This window comes from Oryctolagus cuniculus, chromosome 13, assembly GCF_051225735.1.
Source record: "Oryctolagus cuniculus isolate XC-2025 breed Fujian yellow rabbit chromosome 13, ASM5122573v1, whole genome shotgun sequence".
NCBI lineage: Eukaryota > Metazoa > Chordata > Mammalia > Lagomorpha > Leporidae > Oryctolagus > Oryctolagus cuniculus.
Genome location: NC_142879.1, coordinates 1,582,374 through 1,606,208, shown reverse-complemented (window position 1 = coordinate 1,606,208; position 23,835 = coordinate 1,582,374). Strand labels below are relative to the sequence as shown.

Below are 23,835 nucleotides of genomic sequence, written 5' to 3'. Positions count from 1 at the left end.
TGTGGGGTGCCCCACCCCCGCCGCGCTCTCCTTTGGCAGGCACCGCCTACGCCTAAGCAGAGTCAGTCACACTCGGCTCTTCTTTTGCTCCCGATTCAGATAAAACAGCCTTCACACGGCCCTCGTAGACCCTCGATTCCGCCCCGTCGCCTTCATCACACACAGGACGCTTTTCTGTAAACCCCACTCCCCAGAAAGCAGGGGTGTGACAGCCGCGTCCACGTCTCCCAGCCGACGTAACGTGGCGTCCCCGGCCGGGCGCACTGTTCTACTCCAGGGGGCAGGAATTCACTCTTGGCAGAAGCCTTCTCTAGAAACGACACCTGCGCTTTGTGTAACCCTTTTGTCACTACGCATCTGCGTTGTACAAGTGTAAAAGACACAGAAAAGCACGAACATACGTGACCGTGTTCACGGCACCACCGGCCAGATGCACAGACGCCAGCAGCTTACTTCCTAGCACTTCTGGTACACCAACAGGTCCCGTGTCACCCCTGCGCGCAGCAGGGTGTTGACGGGAACCATGCCGGGGACTGCGCAGGGAGCCAGGACTCAGATTGGGGGGGTAACTCCAGAACTCCAGAACCGTGTTCACACAACCCTCTGTAGATCCGACTCCACAGTGCTTCCCTCGTACTGCCTGCATTCTTAAATTCTGTCCAAGACTGACAGGAACCTGAACTTTGTGAACCAGAGAATGCGCTTCCACATCTCTTAGTCAACCGTTCACTGCACAAACATCAATTAATGCCTTACTCTGGCTGTGCGCTATTTCTAATGAATAAATGCACACATTCAGTTAACCAAGCACAGCACTCACGAGCGTTCTGGTTAATCCCGCTGAAGAAAAGGAAACAGATGACAAAACGCAGCACACGGCACAGGTGACAAGTGACAGCCTTGCCAGTACACGGCCCCGGGAGTGTCCCCTGGTTCTACGACCGTCACCTTGTGTCTGTGGTGTGAAGAGACCTCACGAGGAGATGAGGTACTAAGAACGCGCTGTCCCCCAGGAAGTCTGCAGTGTTCCCGGAACATAAGGCTCCACGGTTTGGCCGCGTCCCCACCGTGTCTTCTCGGTTCTCAGCCCGAGTTCTCGGGTGTGCCAGACGGGGCATCTGCGCTGCCTGCTTCCTCGTGGTCCCACTTCCCTTCAGAAAGGGGGACAGCATGTGTCCTGCCCTCCAGGGCCCACTTGCTCTTGGTGGCCACACCTTCCCGGCAAGTCCTGCATGACCAGGTGCCCCTGCTTCCTTTGCGGCCGGGCTGTCAGCAGTGTGAATCTCTCAGTGACTCCTAATACTCCTGGACTCCCATGTGGAGTCCTGGCTTTTTTATTTACTTGAAAGTCAGAGTTACACAGAGAGAGAAGGAGAGGCAGAGAGAGAGAGAGACAGAGAGAGAGAGAGAGGTCTTCCATCCACTGGTTCCCTCCCTGGTTGGCCACAATAGCCGTGCCGATCCAAAGCCAGGAGCTTCTACCCTGTCTCCCACACAGGTGCAGGGGCCCACGCACTTAGGCCATCCTCCACGGCTTTCCCAGACCATAGCAGAGAGCTAGAGCGGAAGTGGAGCAGCCGGGATTGCAAGCACCAGCCCTACAGGACGCCGGCACTGCAGAGACGGCGCTCCTCACTACGCCACAGCGCCGGCCCCTCCGTCTTTTCAGTCTCCCGGGATTCCCACACCAGGGTTCCTGAGGCCGGGTGTTGACTGAAGCACCCACGTCTGGCTGGGGAGTCTGAGCTGTGGCTTACTTATTACTTATTCAGCTGTCAGATGAGAGGTGAGCCCAGGACGCAGCCCAACCAGCTGTCACAGGCACCAGGCTTCACGGGGCACACACTGGACGCGAGACACAGGGAGGGCAAGCAGGGGATCGCTGGTCACTCGTTTCTCCTATGAGACCAGAGAGGCCAGCCCCGCGCTGGCTCTGTGACACGGCCCTGCTGGGGTCTGTCCCCCAGACGAAAAGCTTGCTCGACCCCCAGGCACAGCAGTGTGCAAGGGCACCGGGCGGGCGGCGTCCCGGCTGACACGGGCCCCCTAAGCCACCGCTGCTGGCTCGTGCCTCCTCTCCAGCTCTGTGTCGAAGGGGTCAGCCCTGGCCCTCGCCCGGCACACCGTGTGCTACAGCCGCAGGCAGACGGAAGGCAGCGAGGCCCCCTCGCAGCCGGGCCCTCAGAGGCCATGGGGGGAGCTCCCTCCTGCAGGGCGGCTCCACCTCCTGCCGCCCAGCGTGCGGGGCGCACAGAGCAAAGGCGTCTCAGGGAACGGCGCTGGGAGGGACCGTGCTGAAAGCTTCTCCCGGGCACCAGGACTCCCACAAAGCCAAGGTTTCCAGGCCCTGCAGCTCTGGTCACCAGAGTTCGCTGGGTTCCTCTCTCTCTGCAAAGCTGCAGGCTTCGCTGGCATCTGGAACGGGGAGGGCCAGGCTCCGTGTAGGCCCGGGTGCCAACAAATGAGGCCATAGCTGCAGTGTCTGGGAGAGGCCAGAGAAGCCGAGGGACGGGACGGGGACAGTGGCCAGGGCTCACACAGCCTCCCCGAGAACCTGCGTCTCAGCCTGTGCCTTCCCGCTGCGGCCAAAGGTGAAGTGCACCTGGGAGGAACCCCAGCAGGGCTGGCCTCTCGAGTCTCATAGGCATTCAGAAACAAAAAGGACCCGAGGGTTTGGGGCTTTCCAGAATTGGGGAAACCTTGAGCTTGGGCAGCCCGAGCAGCGTGTGTAACGCTCTGAGCCGGGGGGCCTCAGCACAGTCTGTCCCGTCACAGGCTATCAGGAGGCTGTGAGGGCTGCAGGCAGGGCCCCTGGAGGACCACTAAGCTGAGACAAGGGCCGGGGGGGCTGTATCAGGCGAGGGAGAGACAAGAGACACACGTGTTCTGCGTCTCTCACCACCCTGGGACGCTGCCAGATGCGTGTGCACTTGACCTTGGACCAGCACCGTGAGTCACAACAAACCTCTTCTCTGTGAGATGGACCACAGCGGTCTTCCTCGTGTGGATCCCTGGGGTAAAGGTCAAAGTGCACACACACAACAGACCACACGAGAGGCCCCGCTCTAAGTCACACACGCAACACAACTCATCCTCCTCCCGACCCTCTGTGTGTACCCAACACGCAGACGAGGGAACCCGCCGAGGTCACAGCCCGCGTGGCCCCAGGGTCCGCGCTCAGACCATCTCCACCGTCTCTAGGCAGCAAGTACTTGTCAGGAGCCTACTGTGTGCCAGACGCTGAGGACCCCACACGGCACACAGGGCAGAGGCCCTGCCCGCTCTGAGACAGCACCATGTCAGTACCGGCGCCAGCGGTGACAGACAGGTGCACACAGAGGGGTCACCAGACGGGTCCAGGACGCTGCCCTGGAGACACGACCCTCTACCTCCTACCAGCGACGCCGACGTTTCGTCACAGCAAAGGCTCTGACGTCCTCACCATCCACGAGGGAACCTAGGACCATGGCAATGAGGGCCCTGGGGTGGGAGGACAGACACTGCCCACCACACACCCCATGGCCACAGCAGGAGGCGCTGAGCGACTGCCCCTTCAGGGCCAGAGCACATGTTAGCACCTGACCTGCACCCAGGGCCCACCCACTCCTCACGCCCACTCGCCTGGCCTGCTCTCTGCAGCAGCCTCCTGGGGCGGTGACAGAGCTGGGGGGAGGCTGACTTCACTCTGGATCTCACTCTGCCACTTGGCGTGGTGTCGGGGCACGCGCCCTAACCGCAGCCTTCCGAATCCTTACTCCAGGGCCGAGGGAAGGTGCCAGGCACGGCGGGCCCCCAGCGTGTGCTCAGCAAGCTGACATGTCCCTCCCTCACAGGCCCAGTGCCTCCCAGCCCTCGCACGTGCTGGCGACTCCCCAGGCCGCCTTTGCCGTCCTGTTGCCTTGTAGGAAAATGTGTGGCATGGAAGAAAAGAAACTCAAAATGCGAGCAGTCTGCTCCATCATCAAACCCCAGCCTTTAAATTCAGCAAGCAGCCGGCGCGCCACGGCCGTGCAGAGCCGTGGTCTCAGCAGCTCTCCCGCCTCGGGCAGGCAGGCGTGACTCAACCCGCAAGGCATGCACTACGAGCACACGCCAGATCCTCCTGCAGGAACGCAAGGATCCAGACGCCTCGGCCACGTCCCGCCCTCTCCACGCATCTGATCCGCGCTGCTCCACAGCCGCGGGGGGGGGGGGGGGGGGGGGGGGCCGGGCGTGTCTGCGCCTGCTTCTCACAAGGGCACAAAGGGAGCAAGTCCCGGGCGTGGCGGCTGACCCAGCGCAGACGTTCAGGATGACAAAGACAGCAGTACAGCTTAACGCTCTGCAGCGGGGAACGGAAGGAACCCCTGGGCACCACCCCTGCACCCGCACCCGACACCGGTGTGGCTGAGGTCACGCAGTCGTGAGGATGACCCACCGCCAGTCACCAGGTGTGACTTCAGACACGGAGGACCATGTAGCCGGACAGAAGGGCAGAGGAAAGCAAAGGAGACGCAGCCCCACACAAGCCCAGCCGAGCGCCGAGGAGGCCCCGTGGAGGAGTCGTGGTGGAGTCAGGACCCCACGGCGACGCCCGGACGCTCCCTAAGCACCCGCCCTCCCTCTCCCTCCAGACTGCTGACAGGCACCACACTCCAGCACTCCCCGCGCAGCCCCTCTGCAGGAATTTCACCCGATTCCCCTTCCAAAACTCCATGTGCTGGGCTCACTTCTGCTTCTCCTTTACGAGTGAGCTCAAGAACTGGCTTTCTGGGGGCCTTGTTTTTCCTACCAGCACCCCCACTTGAGCAGTGCCAGCCCACGCCGGCCTCCGGCCTCTGCCCTCACAGTGCACACCACCCCATGCAGGGCTGCACCCGCTGTGCTCCCAATCCTGCCTGTAACATCATCACTTACTTTAAGTACATAGTTCAACAGGTATTAATACGTGTACCCATGTAAACCATAGCAATCAAAAATCAGAATATTTTTATCACCAAGAAAACAGGTCAAATCCTCCCAATTCTCCTTGCCTCATATCAAGAATAAATGATGGGGCCGGTGCTGTGGCATAGCAGGTAAAGCTACCACCTGTAGTGCCAGAATCCCATATGGGTGCCGGTTCAAGTCCTGGCTGCTCCACCTCCGATCCAGCTCTCTGCTATGGCCTGGGAAAGCAGTGGAAGATGGCCCAGGTGCTTGGGGCCCTGCACCTGCAAGGGAGACCAGAAGAAGCTGCTGGCTCCAGATCAGCCCAGCTCCAGCTATTGCAGCCATTTGGGGAGTGAACCAGTACATGGAAGACCTCTCTCTTTCTCTTTCTCTCTCTGCCTCTCTAACTCTGTCTTTCAAATAATAAATAAATAAATCTTTAAAAAATAAATGATATGGAGATTTCACAAGATAATTGTTTTTTCATTCTTGACCCTTCTGTAAAAGTTTCATTACTTTTTATTATCTACAGATATTAATAATTTAAAAATTAAATATGTATATCTAAGAATATATTTAAAATGTTGCAATCACTACACTGAAAGTGAAAACAATAATTTAACTCCAAATAAATCTCAGAACTTGTTTTATGTCTACGTGAAACTTTTCAATAATTATAAGGAGTCACTTCTGAACATTCCTGCATAAGTAGTTAACTAAACATGTTTAAAAGGAAATTCGGACCTGGCATCACAGCACAGCAGGGTCAGCCAATGCCTACAACGCCGCATCACACACGGGCACCAGTTCGTGTCCCGACTGCTCCACTCCCCATCCAGCTCCCTGCTAATGCAACTAGGGAAGCAGCAGATGGCCCAAGTGTTTGGGCTCTCACACCCACATGGGAGACCTGGATGAAGCCCCTGGCTCTAGGCTTTTACCTGGCCCAGACCTGGCTCTTGCAGCCGTTTGGGGACTGAATCAACAGATAAAAGACCTCTCTCTCTCTGCCTTTTAAATGAATCTTAAGAAAACAAAGTGTTGGGATGGTCATTGTGACACGGAAGTGAAGCTGCTACCTGGGACTCCCACATCCCACACTGAAGTGCCTGGTTCAAGTCCTGGCTCCTCCACTTCCGGTCCAGCTTCCTGCCAACGCACCTGGGAACCCAAGTGTGAGATGCAGATGCAGCCCAGGCTCCTGGCTTCAGCTGGCCCAGCCCCAGCTGTTGTGGGTATTGGAGGAATAAAACCAGTGGGTGGAAGACCCCCCACTCTCTTTCTCCCTCCCTCCCTCCCTCCCACCCTAAAAACTAAGAGGAAAATGCTTGATAGGGCCAGCGCTGTGGCCAGATTAAGCCGCCATCTGAAGTGCTGGCATCCCAGGTCTACGGGAACACGGGACGAAGGCACCAGTCCTCGGTACAGGAGGTAACCAAGAGTGCCGTGTGTCACTTCCGGCCGAGTTTGGTGGGGCTGTAAGAAGAAAGCAGCTGAGGAGTGAACAACTCCAGGCAGAAACCGGGGTCTCACGAGGCACCTGAGGTGCAGGAGCCCCTGGCTGGGGAAACGTGCGCGGGTAGACCGCCCCACCTGGGTTTCTACCTCAGACCCCACAGGGCACAGCACACAAGGAACCTCAGAGAGGCCACGGGAACTGTGTGATCTCATTGCATTTCACAGTGTTTGAAGCCTCCTCATACAAGGTCCACAGCTGGGTCCCGGGAACCCCCAGGAGGGCATGGGGCCATGCTCTGCCAGAGCCGGGGAAGCCCTGCCTGCGGCACCGGCTCCCCACATGAAGCCTCAGGCCATGTCCCGGCTGCTCCCCTTCCCATCCAGCTCCCTGCTAACGCCCCTGGGAGCACAGCAGAGGACGGCCCAAGTGCTCAGGCCCCTGCACCGCGTGGGAGACCCAGAGGAAGTTCCAGGCTCCTGGCTGCAGCTCTCTGGGGAATGAACCAACAGACAGAAGCACTCGCTCTCTCTCTCGCTCTCTCTCTGCCGCTCCTTCCCTCTTGCTCTGTAACTCATTCAAATACATAAGTAAATCTTAAAAAAAAAAAAAAAAAAAAAAAAAAAAACTGGGCACACAAAGTGTCACCTGGTGGTAACACCCTCCCATGACCTTACGAGGGAGGCCGCTGCCTCGGACGTGGCCTGAGCGTGGAGGGCAGTGCTCTCCCCACAGGGTTCTCAGTGACGAGCCCTCCCGCCCGCCCACAGCCTGTGCTCACAGAGGCGCTGGCCCTGCTCCCAGAAACAAATGCAAACTCTCTCTGGAAAAATTCCTTTCATTCCAAGAAAAATAAATTCAGAGTCAAAAACCACAAAATGTACACACACACACACACACACACACACACCACAAAGTACCATGCACAAGAGTCAACAGAAAGGGCTGCCGCTGCGGCTCACTAGGCTAATCCTCCGCCCGCGGCGCCGGCACCCCGGGTTCTAGTCCTGGTCAGGGCGCCGGATTCTGTGCCGGTTGCCCCTCTTCCAGCCCAGCTCTCTGCTGTGGCCCGGGAGTGCAGTGGAGGATGGCCCAAGTGCTTGGGTCCTGCACCCGCATGGGAGATCAGGAGAAGCACCTGGCTCCTGCCTTCGGATCAGCACAGCGCCAGCTGTGGCGGCCATTTGGGGGGTGAACCAATGGAAAAAGGAAGACCTTTCTCTCTGTCTCTCTCTCTCTCTCACTGTCTAACTCTGCCTGTCAAAAAATAAAAATTTTAAAATAATTTAAAAAATAATAATTTCTCTAAAAAAAAAAAAGAGTCAACAGAAAGAACAGATTGTAGAACAAGACCCAGAGTTCAGGGAATCAATCACGACTCAAAACACAAAACCACGATGAGGAATACTGTTGTGCACGCTCTGCGTGGCCCTGGCTCGCCTCTGCCCAGGCCATCTTTCCAGGGCCCAGTGAATGTCTCTCGCTGGAACACAACAGGGCTTCCCTACTGCTTCTGTAAAATGGCCAGGTGCCCACAGCCGGCACCGCTCACCTCCACGGGTGCCCACAGCTGGCACCGCTCATCTCTGTAGGCGCCTACCGAGGGTCATCTGTGACAGCACACAGGACACAGGAAACCAAAACAAACACGGTGACCCCCACGGCTCCCTGGCCTGTGAGTCATTCAGTGTTTGCCTCTGAAGCAAGAGTCTCATGTCTTCTTTCTTTAAAAATACTTTTTTTTTCATTTGCGATGGGGAGGGAGAGAGGGAGGGTTAGTTTCCATTCGCGGGTTCACTCCCCAACCCCTGCTACGGCCAGGACTGAGCCAGGTCAAAGCTCGGAGCCCAGAGCTCAACCCAGGCCCCCACTTGGGGGCAGGGACCCAGCCCCTTGAGCCATCACTGCTGCCTCCCAGGGTCCACATTAGCAGGAAGCTGGAGTCAGAAGCAGAACCAGGAACCAAACCAAGTACCCCACATGGGACACGGGCACCTTAGGCAGCTTCTTAAGTGGGACAGTAAACACCCACCCTCACTATTTCTTTCAGCATCCACACAAGCATAGCAAACTATTCACAAAAGGGGGCAGAAGGGGCAGGTGTTGTGGCACAGGGGTTAAGTCCCCACTTGGCTTGGGACACTCGCATTCCATATTGGAGTGCCTGGGTTCAAGCCCCGTCTTTGCTCCCAAATCCAGCTACCTGCTAGTGTTCACCCTGGGAGGCAGTGGGCAACGGCTCAACTACCTGGGTCCTTGCCACCCACACAGGGGACCAAGATGGAGCTCCTGGCTCCTGGCTCAAGCCTGGCACAACACTGGCTATTGCAGGCACTTGGGAAATGAACCGGTAGATAAGATAGCTTTCTCTCTCCCCTCCCCCTGCCTTGTGTGTGTGTCTGTCTGTCTCTGACTTTCCAATAAAATTGTTTTTAAAAAGAGGATGAAATTTCAGACCTTTCAACATTCTTGATAAATATGTCTTGTAAAATAAACATAGAAATCAAAGACTAAATAAAATGAGAAGATTTACAAAAAGCAGAACTTCTAGAAGTAAAAAATTGAAATTTAAAAAATCAAAGGTTGAGTTAAAGGACAAGTTACGAAAATAAATCTTGATGTGAATGGAATGGGAGAGGGAGTGGGAGATGGGAGGGGTGTGAGTAGGAGGGAAATTATGGGGGGGGAGCCATTGTAATCCATAAACTGTACTTTGGAAATTTATATTTACTAAATAAAAGTTTAAAAAAGATAATTGAAAAAAAAAGGAAAAAAAAGGACAAGTTAACACAGCTGAAGGTAACATTCTTGAAGTGGCAGATCGCAAACTAACGAGAACGCGACACAGCAAACAGAGCCAGACATTCCGAGCAAGCCGCTGAGGCACAGAGCACGGGACGGCAAAGAAACAGCCGAGCCGCACTGGGCGGGGGGACGGGAGCGGCTTCCATCCCGGGCAAAGACCAACTCGTGTGTCCGGGAGACACTTCCCTTCCAAAGGCTTCACCAGACCTGAAAGAGAAGAACAGACCTGCAGGACAGCAAAGTGGAGACGAGCTAAGTGGCGGAGGAGGAGACGACCGGGACTCCAGCCGAGGCTTCTGCCGGCTCCCTTCTCCCGGGACGATGGAGCACGAGAAACACAGCCTGGAATTCGACACCAACCTTAAGCAAGCATCCCGTAGGTACACTCAAAATACAGCAAGCATCCTAAGATGAGAGACAGGGCGGCTTGGTTAGGACTCACGTGAAAAAGGCTGAAGGAGAACGAGAGCCAGACAGAGCTGAGGAGCGGGCAGACTGAGGAGCGAAGACGAGATTACATCTCACACCCACGGGACTGAAACAGTCGAGAAACCCACAACCCCAAGAGCTGCGAAGGCCGCACGAGGAGGGGCTTCATGCACTGCTGTGGGAGCACAGACTGGGGGCGCCACTGCGGAAAACAACCTGCAGACACACGGACACCAGGAAGACACAAACGCGTTCAGAGGAGCAGGCCCTTCATGGTCAAAATGCCGAACCAACCCCGCTGTCCAACAGTGTGACCGCGAGTACGTAAACGCGGACAGAACCACACGACGGCACAGCACGCAATACTGACGATGAATGAGCACTACTGCAGGCATTCACGCGGCTGAGCGCTAAACTCTTAGAAATAGGATGCTGAAAGAAGCGAGGGGCCGGCACCGTGGATCACTAGGTTAATCCTCCGCCTGCGGCGCCAGAATCCCATATGGGTGCCGGGTTCTGGTCCCGGTTGCTCCTCTTCCAGTCCAGCTCTCTGCTGTGGCCCGGGAAGGCAGTGGAGGATGGCCCAAGTGCTTGGGCCCTGCACCCCATGGGAGACCAGGAGAAGCACCTGGCTCCTGGGTTCGGATTGGCGCAGTGCCAGCCTTGGTGGCCATTTTGGGGGTGAACCAACAGAAGGAAGACCTTTCTCTCTCTCTCCCTCTCTATAACTGCACCTGTCAAATAAATAAATAAATCTAGAAAGAAAGAAAGAAAGAAAGAAAGAAAGAAAGAAAGAAAGAAAGAAAGAAAGAAAGAAAGAAAGAAAGAAAGAAAGAAAGAAAGAAAGAAAGAAAGAAAGCCAAAGATACTCTACACACACACTACGTATGTCTTAGGTGTATGTGTAATTATGTGTGTAGAAACAATTTTGTTTGGAGACACGCGTATATGCAGAAAAAACTTTAGAAGCAAAAGAAAGATTAGACAGAAATTTCAAGAAAGTGGTTATTGGGGCCGGTGCTGTGGCATAGTGGGTAAAGCCGCCGCCTGCAGTGCCGGCATCCCATATGGGCGCTGGTTCAAGTCCTGGCTGCTCCACTTCCGATCCAGCTCTATTCTATGGCCTGGGAAAGCAATGGAAGATGGTCTAGGTCCTTGGGCCCCTGCACCTGCGTGGGAGACCCAGAAGAAGCTCCTGGCTTCAGAACGGCGCAGCTCTGGCCATTGTGGCTATTGGAGAATGAACCAGCAGATGGAAGACAGACCGATATCTCTCTTTCTCTCTCCCTCTGCTTCTGTCACTCTGCCTTTCAAATAAATGAATTTTTTAAAAAGTGGTTATTTCTGTACAGATAAAATCCAGTATCCCCCTCATAAATCTGCAAGCACCAGGCAGAGACGGAACACACCTCAGCGTTCAGACACGTGAACAGCCAGCATTGCACTGAGTGGAGACGAGCGGAAGGCTTTCTAGTGCCTGGCACACGATGAGGACGTCCCCTCTACTCCACGTCGTGCTGGACGTCCAATCGGAGCAATCAGATGAGAGGAAAGAAAGGGCCTCCACGTGGGAAAGGAAACTGTCCGACCATCACTGCTTGCGGATGACGTGGTCTTACCCAAACCATTAGAACTCAGGCTCGGCAAAGCTGAAGGATGCAAAGTCCACATAAAAATCTGGCGCTGTTAGACACCAGGAGCAACCATCTGCAAAGCAGGAGGTAATCCCACTTGCCATAGGACAAAAAATACTTAGGAATAAATTTGATCACAAAGGTGGACGTCTATGAAACCCTGTGAAGGAAACTGAAGGACATAAACAAGTGGGGAGAGAGTTCACGTCCACGGACTCTGTCAGTCACTAGAATGTCCACGTTACTCAGTGACACAGATTCAGCTGTCACCTGGTGCCACTCGTGCAGCCTCCTAGGAGCTGCGGTAGCCGAGGCTAGGGAGAAGCGGGAGGGGGAGAGGCGGATGGACAGCTCCGGGCTCCGGGCAAACAGGAGGACAGCCTTGCTCCCCTGCACGGGGGAGGGCTACAGACACCAACAACGTCGTGTACGTCTCTCTGAGGAAGCCAGGAGAAGGACTTGGGAGGGGTCCACGCTTGAGGAGACATCACGCTGTGTATGCACGTACAGACGTTGCGTGCTGTCTGGTAGACAGATCCTGTGTCCCCTACACACGAGGTTTCAAAAGCACGACTTAGTTGGCAGGGCCAGGACCAGCGGGAGGACAGGTCAGCCCCAGGCATGCAGCACACTGGGCCTGTGGGAGGCACAGATTCCAGCTGCTGCTGATGGCGTTTGGTTTCTTTTTTTATTTATTTAGTTATTTGAAAGTCAGAGTTACACAGAGAGGCAGAGAGAGAGAGAGAGAGAGAGAGAGAGAGAGAGAGGTCTTCCATCCGCTGGTTCACTCCCCAGATGGCTGCAATGGCCAGAGCTGTGCCGATCCGAAGCCAGGAGCCAGGGACTTCTTCCAGGTCTCCCAAGCAGAGGCAGGGGCCCAAGGACTTGGGCCATCTTCTGTTGCTTTCCCAGGCCATAGCAGAACTGGATCCGAAGTGGAGCAGCCGGGACCCGAACTGGCGCCCATATGGGATGCCGGCACTGCAGGCGGCGGCTTTACCGGCTACGCCGCAGCGCCAGCCCCAGTGTTTGGTCTCTTTACGAAACATGAACCTGCTGTGGAGCGCCCGGCAGAAAGGGCGGCATTTGCTTCTATGATCTTCCTGTCTCCCACTGCTTATCAGGGCACTGGCCTAAAGCAGAAGATATGTGGAATGTCAGAAATTCGGAGTCCACGCCCCAGTGCAGTGAGGCCTGGTGTGACCACTTCTCAGGCAGACTCCTGTTCTCGTCTCGAGAGACAGGGGAGTGAACGCGGCAGCGAGGGCCGCTCTCCTCCACTCTGCGTCCTGAGCCGAGACGAGCACGGGGCAGGTGCGGGACAACTCTGCCAAGTTCTCCATCCTTGCGGCCTTCCAGCATCCTCCAGGCAGGCCCACTCTGCCCTGCTCGGTGCCACTTCTGCCGCTTGCAATCACAAGGCCTCAGCCGACACTCGGGCCCACGCTGTCCAACAGGGACGTGCAGCGTTCCATCCGCGTCCGCGCCTTTCTCTGGCCTCCTCTCCGTGCTGGCCCACACGGAGAACCCACTCTGCACCTTCCAGCAGCCCTGCTCTTGGTCAGTTAAGGGACTGCCGTCTACTTTTTATACACCAGTGAAATAAACTAACTCATGTGTGCGCCCAGAAATTCAGATCTGCTTCAAGATACCCGAGAGAAGATTTCCAGGCTTGTGAAACGAGGCCAGAGCCCACACACTCCCCCAGACAGCGTCACCAGGGCCGCGGCCTGGATGCCAGCTGCTGGTCTATGCCACGGCAGAGCCCTCTTCCTCCTCCGTCCCGCGTTTCCACGCCACGGACGTTCCTCTCACACCCACGCTCCTGCACCTCTTCCCCAGACGCTCTTTCCCGGGCACCAAAGCCTCCTGGAGGGGGCGTCTGTCACAGGGGTTAAGATGCCACTGGAGGGGCCAGGGCTGTGGCTCAGGAGGCTGGGCCTCCACCTGCAGCACCAGCTCCCACATCCCATACGGCGCCAGTTCAAGTCCTGGCTGCTCCACTTCTGATCCAGCTCTCTGCCTGTGGCCTGGGAAAGCAGTGGAAGACAGCCCAAGTACTTGGGCCCCTGCACCCATGTGGGAGACCCAGAAGGAGCTCCTGGCTTTAGATCAGCCCAGCTCCAGCCATTGGGGAGTGAACCAGTGGATGGAAGACCCTCCCTCCTTCCCTCCCTCCCTCTTACCCTCCCTCCCTCCCGCTCTGTAACTCTACCTCTCAAATAAATCTTTAAAAAAAAAAAATCACCACTTGGGACACCCGCACCCTGCTGTTGACACTCTCCCAGAGAAGACAGAGCCTTGGACCCTGCTGCTGTGGGCACCCAGGGCGTGAACAGGCGGGTGTGACCACGCCCCCTCCTTCTCGCTCTCTCTGCGGGAGGTTGTTTTACAGTGCCAGAAGGCAACTGGCTCCTAAATGTGGGACTTTAAAGAGCAAAAACCCACCTCTAGCGCCAATCACAGCAGAGCAGAAGAGATGGGGGAGGCCACACCTGAAAGACACAGGAAACAGTTCCCTTCTCTCCAGTGCCCCTCACCGCTCTCCACTCCACTGCGTCCACAGCAAGACGACGCCTTGGTATCCTGCCACCGGGCATGAGTTTATCCCAGACACAAAACTTCTAATTTCCACCAAGGAAGAAACATCTCTCTCCATATACACACGGTGTACACACACGCGTGCTGGGAACTTCGATGGTAACAGGCTTGAGAGAGAGCACACACACACACGGTGCACACACGCGCGTGCTGGACTTCGGTGGTAACAGGCTTGAGAGAGAGCACACACACACGGTACACACACACGCATGCTGGAACTTCGATGGTAACAGGCTTGAGAGAGAGCACACACATACGGTGCACACACATGCGTGCTGGAAACTTCGGTGGTAACAGGCTTGAGAGAGAGCACACACACACGGTGCACACACACATGTGCTGGGAACTTCGATGGTAACAGACTTGAGAGAGAGCACACACACACACGGTGCACACACACGTGTGCTGGGAACTTCGATGGTAACAGGCTTGAGAGAGAGCACACACACACACGGTGCACACACACGCATGCTAGAACTTCGATGATAACAGGCTTGAGAGAGAGCACACACACACGGTGCACACACACGCATGCTGGAACTTTGGTGGTAACAGGCTTGAGAGAACACACACACACGGTGCACACACACGCGTGCTGGGAACTTCGATGGTAACAGGCTTGAGAGAACACACACACACGGTGTACACACACGCGTGCTGGAACTTCGATGGTAACAGGCTTGAGAGAGAGCACACACACACGGTGCACACACACATGTGCTGGGAACTTCGATGGTAACAGACTTGAGAGAGAGCACACACACACACGGTGCACACACACGTGTGCTGGGAACTTCGATGGTAACAGGCTTGAGAGAGAGCACACACACACACGGTGCACACACACGCATGCTAGAACTTCGATGATAACAGGCTTGAGAGAGAGCACACACACACGGTGCACACACACGCATGCTGGAACTTTGGTGGTAACAGGCTTGAGAGAGAGCACACACACACGGTGCACACACACGCGTGCTGGGAACTTCGATGGTAACAGGCTTGAGAGAACACACACACACGGTGTACACACACGCGTGCTGGAACTTCGATGGTAACAGGCTTGAGAGAGAGCACACACACACACGGTGCACACACGCGCGCGCTGGGAACTTCGGTGGTAACAGGCTTGAGAGAGAGCACACACACGGTGCACACACACGCATGCTGGAACTTCGATGGTAACAGGCTTGAGAGAGAGCACACACACACGCGTGCTGGAACTTCGGTGGTAACAGGCTTGAGAGAGAGCACACACACACGCGTGCTGGAAACTTCGGTGGTAACAGGCTTGAGAGAGAGCACACACACACGGTGCACACACACGCATGCTGGAACTTCGGTGGTAACAGGCTTGAGAGCACACACACACGGTGCACACACACGCGTGCTGGAACTTTGGTGGTAACAGGCTTGAGAGAGAGCACACACACACGGTGCACACACACGCGTGCTGGGAACTTCGGTGGTAACAGGCTTGAGAGAGAGCACACACACACACGGTGCACACACGCGCGTGCTGGACTTCGGTGGTAACAGGCTTGAGAGAGAGCACACACACACGGTACACACACACGCATGCTGGAACTTCGATGGTAACAGGCTTGAGAGAGAGCACACACATACGGTGCACACACATGCGTGCTGGAACTTCGATGGTAACAGGCTTGAGAGAGAGCACACACACACGGTGCACACACACATGTGCTGGGAACTTCGATGGTAACAGACTTGAGAGAGAGCACACACACACACGGTGCACACACACGTGTGCTGGGAACTTCGATGGTAACAGGCTTGAGAGAGAGCACACACACACACGGTGCACACACACGCATGCTAGAACTTCGATGATAACAGGCTTGAGAGAGAGCACACACACACGGTGCACACACACGCATGCTGGAACTTTGGTGGTAACAGGCTTGAGAGAGAGCACACACACACGGTGCACACACACGCGTGCTGGGAACTTCGATGGTAACAGGCTTGAGAGAACACACACACACGGTGTACACACACGCGTGCTGGAACTTCGATGGTAACAGGCTTGAGAGAGAGCACACACACACGGTGCACACACGCGCGCGCTGGGAACTTCGGTGGTAACAGGCTTGAGAGAGAGCACACACACACACGGTGCACACACACGCATGCTGGAACTTCGATGGTAACAGGCTTGAGAGAGAGCACACACACACGCGTGCTGGAACTTCGGTGGTAACAGGCTTGAGAGAGAGCACACACACACGGTGCACACACACGCATGCTGGAACTTCGATGGTAACAGGCTTGAGAGAGAGCACACACACACGCGTGCTGGAACTTCGGTGGTAACAGGCTTGAGAGAGAGCACACACACACGCGTGCTGGAAACTTCGGTGGTAACAGGCTTGAGAGAGAGCACACACACACGGTGCACACACACGCATGCTGGAACTTCGGTGGTAACAGGCTTGAGAGAGAGCACACACACACGGTGCACACACACGCGTGCTGGAACTTTGGTGGTAACAGGCTTGAGAGAGAGCACACACACACGGTGCACACACACGCGTGCTGGGAACTTCGGTGGTAACAGGCTTGAGAGAGAGCACACACACACGGTGCACACACACGCGTGCTGGGAACTTCGATGGTAACAGGCTTGAGAGAGAGCATACACACACACGGTGCACACACACACGTGCTGGGAACTTCGATGATAACAGGCTTGAGAGAACACACACACACGGTGCACACACACGTGTGTTGGGAACTTGGATGGTAACAGGCTTGAGAGAACACACACACATGGTGCACACACACACGTGTTGGGAACTTGGATGGTAACAGGCTTGAGAGAGAGCACACACACACGGTGCACACACATGCGTGCTGGGAACTTCGGTGGTAACAGGCTTGAGAGAGAGTGCACACACACGGTGCACACACACGCACGCTGGGAACTTCGATGATAACAGGCTTGAGAGAACACACACACACGGTGCACACACACGTGTGTTGGGAACTTCGATGGTAACAGGCTTGAGAGAGAGCACACACACACGGTGCACACACACGCGTGCTGGAACTTCGGTGGTAACAGGCTTGAGGAGAGAAGTCACAGAGAGGCAGCCTTGGAAGGGAAGGCGAGACCCGGGCTCCCTCGGCAGCGTCAGTGGAGACACCTGGGTGCCGGCGCCGACACACACTGCCGAGCTCTGGCCTCCCGCACCACCAGCGTCTGCCCTGGCCTGCCGTTCTCCCGTCTAGCTGTGCTGGTGCTACGCTGAGAACAATGGTCGCGAGCACATGCGGAGCCAGCACCGCCGACTCCATGGTGTGGAGCCGTCTTACCTCCTCCGTCTTTAAAGCGTCCCACACTCGAGCCTGGTCTCCCATCAGCCAGCGTTCCGTGCCTTCCTCCTCGGGGGACAGTCTGAGTTTAGACACCACATGGGTGGGCTCTCCCACAGGCGTCCCATCCATCATGAAAGAGCCGGGCAGGGGGCATCGCAGATCTGTGTGGAAGGAGAGCGACCCAGGTTAAAACACGCAGGGCCACAGAAGGAGACACGAAGGCAAGCGAGCGCACTTGATTGTGGGTAACGAGACCGACCCCTGAAGACAGCATCGCAGCAGGCATCGACTCCGAGGGCACCTGTGACATGTGAAACACGGCTTCTCCAGGGAGGCGACAACGTGACATAACTGCTGAAGCACAGTCGGGGCCGGCGCCGTGGCTCACTTGGTTAATCCCCGACCTGCAGCGCCGGCATCCTATATGGGCACTGGGTTCTAGTCCCAGTTGCTCCTCTTCTAGTCCAGCTCTCTGCTGTGGCCCGGGAAGGCAGTGGAGGATGGCCCAAGTGCTTGGGCCCTGCACCCGCATGGGAGACCAGGAGGAAGCACCTGGCTCCTGGCTTCAGATCGGTGCACTGCACGAGCCGTAGCAGCCATTTGGCGGGTGAACCAACGGAAATGGAAGACCTTTCTCTCTGTCTCTCTCTAACTCTGTCAAATAAAAATTAAAAAAAAAATTTTTTTTTGAAGCAAAGCCAAAGTGTCGGCGGCTGCTGAATCTCATCACTCATCGGAGGGTGGGCGTGGTGACAGGGGCAAGTCTGAGTGACACCGGCAGGTCCCCACACTGGGACACTGGTGCAGGAGCCACCCGCAGTGGCATCAGGAGTGGGACCCTTCAAGCATCTGTGCTAGGCACACACAACAAGTTCGGTCGTAGGATTCTTCACCTGGCACCGTGTTGCCAGCCCCTCCCGCGTGTGCTAGCGGCACTGCCCTCCCGGGAGACAATACTGAAAGCCAGTGCCAATCCCGCGAGGTGACAACTTCCCACTGCTGCTTCGCTGCTCAGTCCCGTAGGCCATGCCTGGCACGGCATCGCGCGGCCGTCGGGCTCTCCCCGCCCCCAGCCAAGTCTCTGACCTCCCTGAGCAGCAGCTCTGTCGTGCCAGCCCAGTCTCCAGCCTGCATCAGATGCACTGAGGCGGCAGAAACGCAACCCAGTTATGGGGTCTCAGGGCAAGGTCGTGGGGAGTGACCCGACTGCTCCAGCTTGCTGGGGTGGAGACAGCTTGACGAGAAACTCCACAGACAAGGACAGGCGCACGTGCTCCGTGTCTCTGCCGTGCGACACCCCGTGCCACCTCAGGACCCTGAGCAGCAACACCATCACCGGGGCCACCTACTGAGCAGACCGGACCTCACCCTCCAGAAGTCAGCCTGCCTCCAGCATTCCGCCGCCGCGGTGAGAAGCGACCAGTCCAGAGCCATCCACCTGGAGAATAAAATCCTGCTTCTCACGCCCTCTGTGCTGCTCTCCCACCTGGCATTGCACTGCCGCCTCCTCGGCCACTCTGTCCAGCTGTGTGGGGGTGACACACGAGGCACTTCGGCGTGGAGTGTGACCTGTTGTCCCCACCCCAAGCCCATCAAGGCCCCCCGCGTTGTCCACCGTGCCACCTGCAACACCTCATTCTATCCGTTTGCCTTCCTCTCTGTCTCCACCCCGTCTTACAAGCCTTTGAGAGTGCAGATGGGACACGCACAAAGTAAGTACTAAATAAACGTCTGGTCGAGCAGTTGATTCAATCATTGTAGAAACTGTGAAAACAGGCAGCAGATCTAATATTGAAATAGCAGATGTGAGGGGCCAGCACCGTGGCTCACTAGGTTAATCCTCCACCTGCAGCACCAGCATCCCATATGGGCTCTGGTTCTAGTCCCGGTTGTCCCTCTTCCAGTCCAGCCCTCTGCTGTGGCCTGGGAGGGCAGTGGAGGATGGCCCAAGTGCTTGGGCCCTGCACCCCATGGGAGACCAGGAGAAGCACCTGCCTCCTGGCTTCGGATTGACACAGCTGCAGCCATTTGGGGGGTGAACCATTGGATGGAAGACCTTTCTCTCTGTCTCTCTCACTGTCTGTAACTCTACCTGTCAAATAAATAAATAAATCTTAAAAAAAAAAAAAAAGAAATAGCAGATGTGAAACGCAAGTTGCCTTTTCTTTAACTCTACCGACCTAGCAGGCGGTGCGTTCTCAAAGAAGGGGCCAGTCTACACCCGCCACACCCCAGGCAGCTAACACGCAAGGCGGAACTGCTCCTTAGTTAGCAAGACTGGCTTTCTTGGAAATGTCTTCACGGAACTGAGACTGTCTACAGAAAGCGGGCGTCGTGTGCACATAAGCCTCCCCCCAGAGGAACCGAAGCAGACACGGAGTCTGCAGGAGGGCAGGGGAACGGGTCCGCAGTGTGAGAAGCCCGCCTCCCGCAGGGAGCAGTGATAAGGAAAGCCTGACCCACACCATCCAAAGCCCTTAGAAGCCCGGAGCATCGCGACTTCTGCGGGGCGCGAGGCAACAGAGCCCGCCCAATTCACGGAGGAGCTGGAGTAGACTGGCTCATACAGGACGCCAACCACGCACACAAGGAACAAACAGCACAGTCATGGGGAGGTTTCAGGCCACAAAAAGGAAGTCAAAACAAACAGGCAGCTGGACACAGGCCAGATCAGTAGGGAAGGAAATCCCACCCTTTTACTGGAGACGAGGCTGTAAACAACAAACAATAAATCAAAACAACTAGGAAAACGATCCTTCACGTGCCATGGAAACAACAGGACAGGTGAGCCACCAAGTCCTGGGGTGAACGACAGAACCGCAGGAGACACAGGGCAGCAAGTGGAAGCTGGCGGACTCCAGGTGGGCTGACTCCCCACGCACATCCCTGGTCCGCGACAGCCCACCCCGGGCATTCGGGACAAGGAGGGAGCCTTGACCTTGTGAGATCCTCACCCTAAGACTCAGCCGCTTCCGGAACGTGGCCACACACACATCACCTTGTCCCCCGTGCCCGCAGCGAGCGCTGCGAGTCGGTGAGGAGCAGGACGTGACGGCTCTGCCACCAAGCCGCAGAGCCCCGGCTCACCCGGCCCTGGTCGTCGGGGCCTTCAGCTCCTCCCTCCCGCCCACCACTGAGGATCGCACCTGCTCTCTGGACTAGGGCCGGAGTGTCAGAGCCTCAGCTAACCGCACGAGGTGTCCCAGGAGCCACAGTCGCAGCCGACGGGGACAGGGCACGGGGCCGAGCGCCGGGACGAACCCTCACGGCTGGACGGGCAGTCACTCCTTTCCTGCTCCACTGGCCCTCAGCCCCTCACCTGGGCAAGCCCTCAGGTGTGTGACCTGCATCACCACTGAGGCTCCCGCTAGGAAGAGCCCCAGATTTGGTTGAACGCACCCCATCCCTGCTAGGAATTCCTGCACAAAGGCCCTGCACTGTCCTTCTGCACGGAGCCCCACAAATCCTGGCTCAGCCCTGCTGCTGACCCGCCTTTGCCTTTTCAAATCTCGAGTTCCATTCTGTACTTTCTTTAAACAATTCCTGCACTACAGGCACTCTCCCATCCCCCTGAAAAGCACCTGAATCTACACAGCAGGTCTGTGTAGACTTCCTCTACTTCTGATGCACTGCGCGTCCGGAATTGAATGGCTTTCTGTTGTGAAACCGCTGTCAAGGCTTGCAAGCCAAACTCCATGAAGCTAGCACTAAGATGGCCTAAACACGCCAGTTCTAGACCCGGCTGCTCCTCTTCCAATCCAGCTCTCTGCTATGGCCTGGGAGAGCAGAAGATGACCCAAGTCCTTGGGACCCTGCACCCATGTGGGAGACCCGGAAGAAGCTCCTGGCTCCAAGCTTCGGATCAGTGCAGCTCCAGCCATTGCAGCCAATTGGGGAGAGACCCAGCGGATGGAAGACCTCTCTCTCTGTCTCTCTCTGCCTCTCCTTCTCTGTGTAACTGTGACTTTCAAGTAAAATAAATAAATCTTTTTTTAACTTTTATTTAGTAAATACAAATTTCCAAATTACAGTTTATGGATTACAATAACTTCCCCCCCCCCATAACTTCCCTCCCACCCGCAACCCTCCCATCTCCCGCTCCCTCTCCCATTCCATTCATATCAAGATTCATTTTCAATTATCTTTATATACAGAGATCAATTTAGTATAAAGATTTCATCAGTTTGCACCCACACAGAACATAAAGTGTAAAATACTGTTTCAGTACTAGTTATAGCATTACTTCACATTGGACAACACATTAAGGACAGATCCCACATGAGAAGTAAGTACACAGTGACTCCTGTGGTTGACTTAACAATTTGACACTCTTGTTGATGGCGTCAGTAATCTCCCTAGGCTCTAGCCATGAGTTGACAAGGCTATGGAAGCCTCTTGCGTTCGCTGACTTCGATCTTATTTAGACAAGGTCATAGTCAAAGTGGAAGTTCTCTCCTCCCTTCAGAGAAAGGTACCTCCTTCTTTGATGGCCCATTCTTTCCACTGGGATCTCACTCGCAGAGATCTTTCAGTTAGGCTTTTTTTTTTTGCCAGAGTATCTTGGCTTTCCATGCCTGAAATACTTTCATGGGCTTTTCAGTCGGATCCGAATGCCTTAAGTGCTGATTCTGAGGCCAGAGTGCTATTTAGGACATCTGCCATTCTATGAGTCTGCTGTGTATCTCGCTTCCCATGATGGATCGTTCTCTCCCTTTTTTATTCTATCAGTTAGTATTAGCAGACACTAGTCTTGTTTATGTGATCCCTTTGACTCTTAGACCTATCAGTGTGATCAATTGTGAACCAAAATTGATCACTTGGACTAGTGAGATGGAATTGGTACATGCCACCTTGATGGGATTGCATTGGAATCCCCTGGCACATTTCTAACTCCACCATTTGGGGCAAATCTGATTGAGCATGTCCCAAACTGTACATCTCCTCCCTCTCTTATTCTCACTCTTATATTTAACAGGGATCATTATTCAGTTAAATTTAAACACCTAAGAATAATTGTGTGTTAATTACAGAGTTCAATCAATAGTATTAACTAGAACAAAAAAAATACTAAAAGGGATGAAGTATTACATGTACATCAACAGTCAGGACAAGAGCTGATCAAATCACTGTTTCTCATAGTGTCCATTTCACTTCAACAGGTTTCCTTTTTTGTGGATGGTTAGTTGTCACCGATCAGGGAGAACATATGATATTTGTCCCTTTGGGACTGGCTTAATTCACTCAGCATGATGTGTTCCAGATTCCTCCATCTTGTTGCAAATGACTGGATTTCATTGTTTTTGACTGCTGTATAGTATTCTATAGAGTACAAGTCCCATAATTTCTTTATCCAGTCTACTGTTGATGGGCATTTGGGTTGATTCCATGTCTTAGCTATTGTGAATTGAGCTGCAATAAACATTAAGGTGCAGACAGCTTTTTTGTTTGCCAATTTAATTTCCTTTGGGTAAATTCCAAGGAGTGGGATGGCTGGGTTGAATGGTAGGGTTATATTCAGGTTTCTGAGGAATCTCCAGACTGACTTCCATAGTGGCTTTACCAGTTTGCATTCCCACCAACAGTGGGTTAGTGTCCCTTTTTCCCCACATCCTCTCCAGCATCTGTTGTTGGTAGATTTCTGAATGTGAGCCATTCTAACCGGGGTGAGATATAGCGGGTAAAGATAGCCTAACACTAAACAGCCTCGCCAGCTACAGCAGAACCACCGTCAGACTATGAGAACAGCCTCACCAGCTACAGAACCACCATCAGACTACAAACAGTCTCTCGGGCTACAGCAGAACCACTGTCAGACTATGAACAGCCTCGCCGGCTACAGCAGAACCACTGTCAGACTATGAACAGCCTCGCCAGCTACAGCAGAACCACCGTCAGACTATGAACAGCCTCACCGACTACAGCAGAACCACCGTCAGACTATGAACAGCCTCACCGACTACAGCAGAACCACCGTCAGACTATGAACAGCCTCGCCGACTACAGCAGAACCACCGTCAGACTATGAACAGCCTCGCCGGCTACAGCAGAACCACCGTCAGACTATGAACAGCCTCACCGACTACAGCAGAACCACCGTCAGACTATGAACAGCCTCGCCGACTACAGCAGAACCACCGTCAGACTATGAACAGCCTCGCCGGCTACAGCAGAACCACCGTCAGACTATGAACAGCCTCGCCGGCTACAGCAGAACCACCGTCAGACTATGAACAGCCTCGCCGGCTACAGCAGAACCACCGTCAGACTATGAACAGCCTCGCCGGCTACAGCAGAACCACCGTCAGACTATGAACAGCCTCGCCGGCTACAGCAGAACCACCGTCAGACTATGAACAGCCTCGCCGGCTACAGCAGAACCACCGTCAGACTATGAACAGCCTCGCCGGCTACAGCAGAACCACCGTCAGACTATGAACAGCCTCGCCGGCTACAGCAGAACCACCGTCAGACTATGAACAGTCTCGCCAGCTACAGCAGAACCACCGTCAGACTATGAACAGCCTCACCAGCTACAGTGGAATTGCCATCATCCCAAAAGGCAGCGGCTTCTATTCTAGCTAAGAACTGGCCTGAAGCCTCATGAGCCCTCCGGGAAATCAGTTTTGAACAATTCTCATCCGAAACACCTGGCACCCA

The 23,835-nt window shown here is 55.1% G+C and overlaps 1 protein-coding gene across 6 annotated transcripts in view; it reads right to left on the bottom strand.

Moving 5' to 3' along the window:
- Nucleotides 1–23,835, bottom strand: part of RGL1 (ral guanine nucleotide dissociation stimulator like 1) — a 192,632-nt gene that overhangs the window by 110,821 nt on the left and 57,976 nt on the right. For all 6 annotated transcript variants that reach the window (XM_070055004.2, XM_089311969.1, XM_089311967.1 and 3 more), the window contains one exon: nucleotides 17,176–17,339. In XM_070055004.2, the coding sequence (XP_069911105.2) occupies nucleotides 17,176–17,310 (135 nt within the window). In that variant the 5' untranslated portion in view covers nucleotides 17,311–17,339. The remainder of the gene's footprint in view (nucleotides 1–17,175; nucleotides 17,340–23,835) is intronic.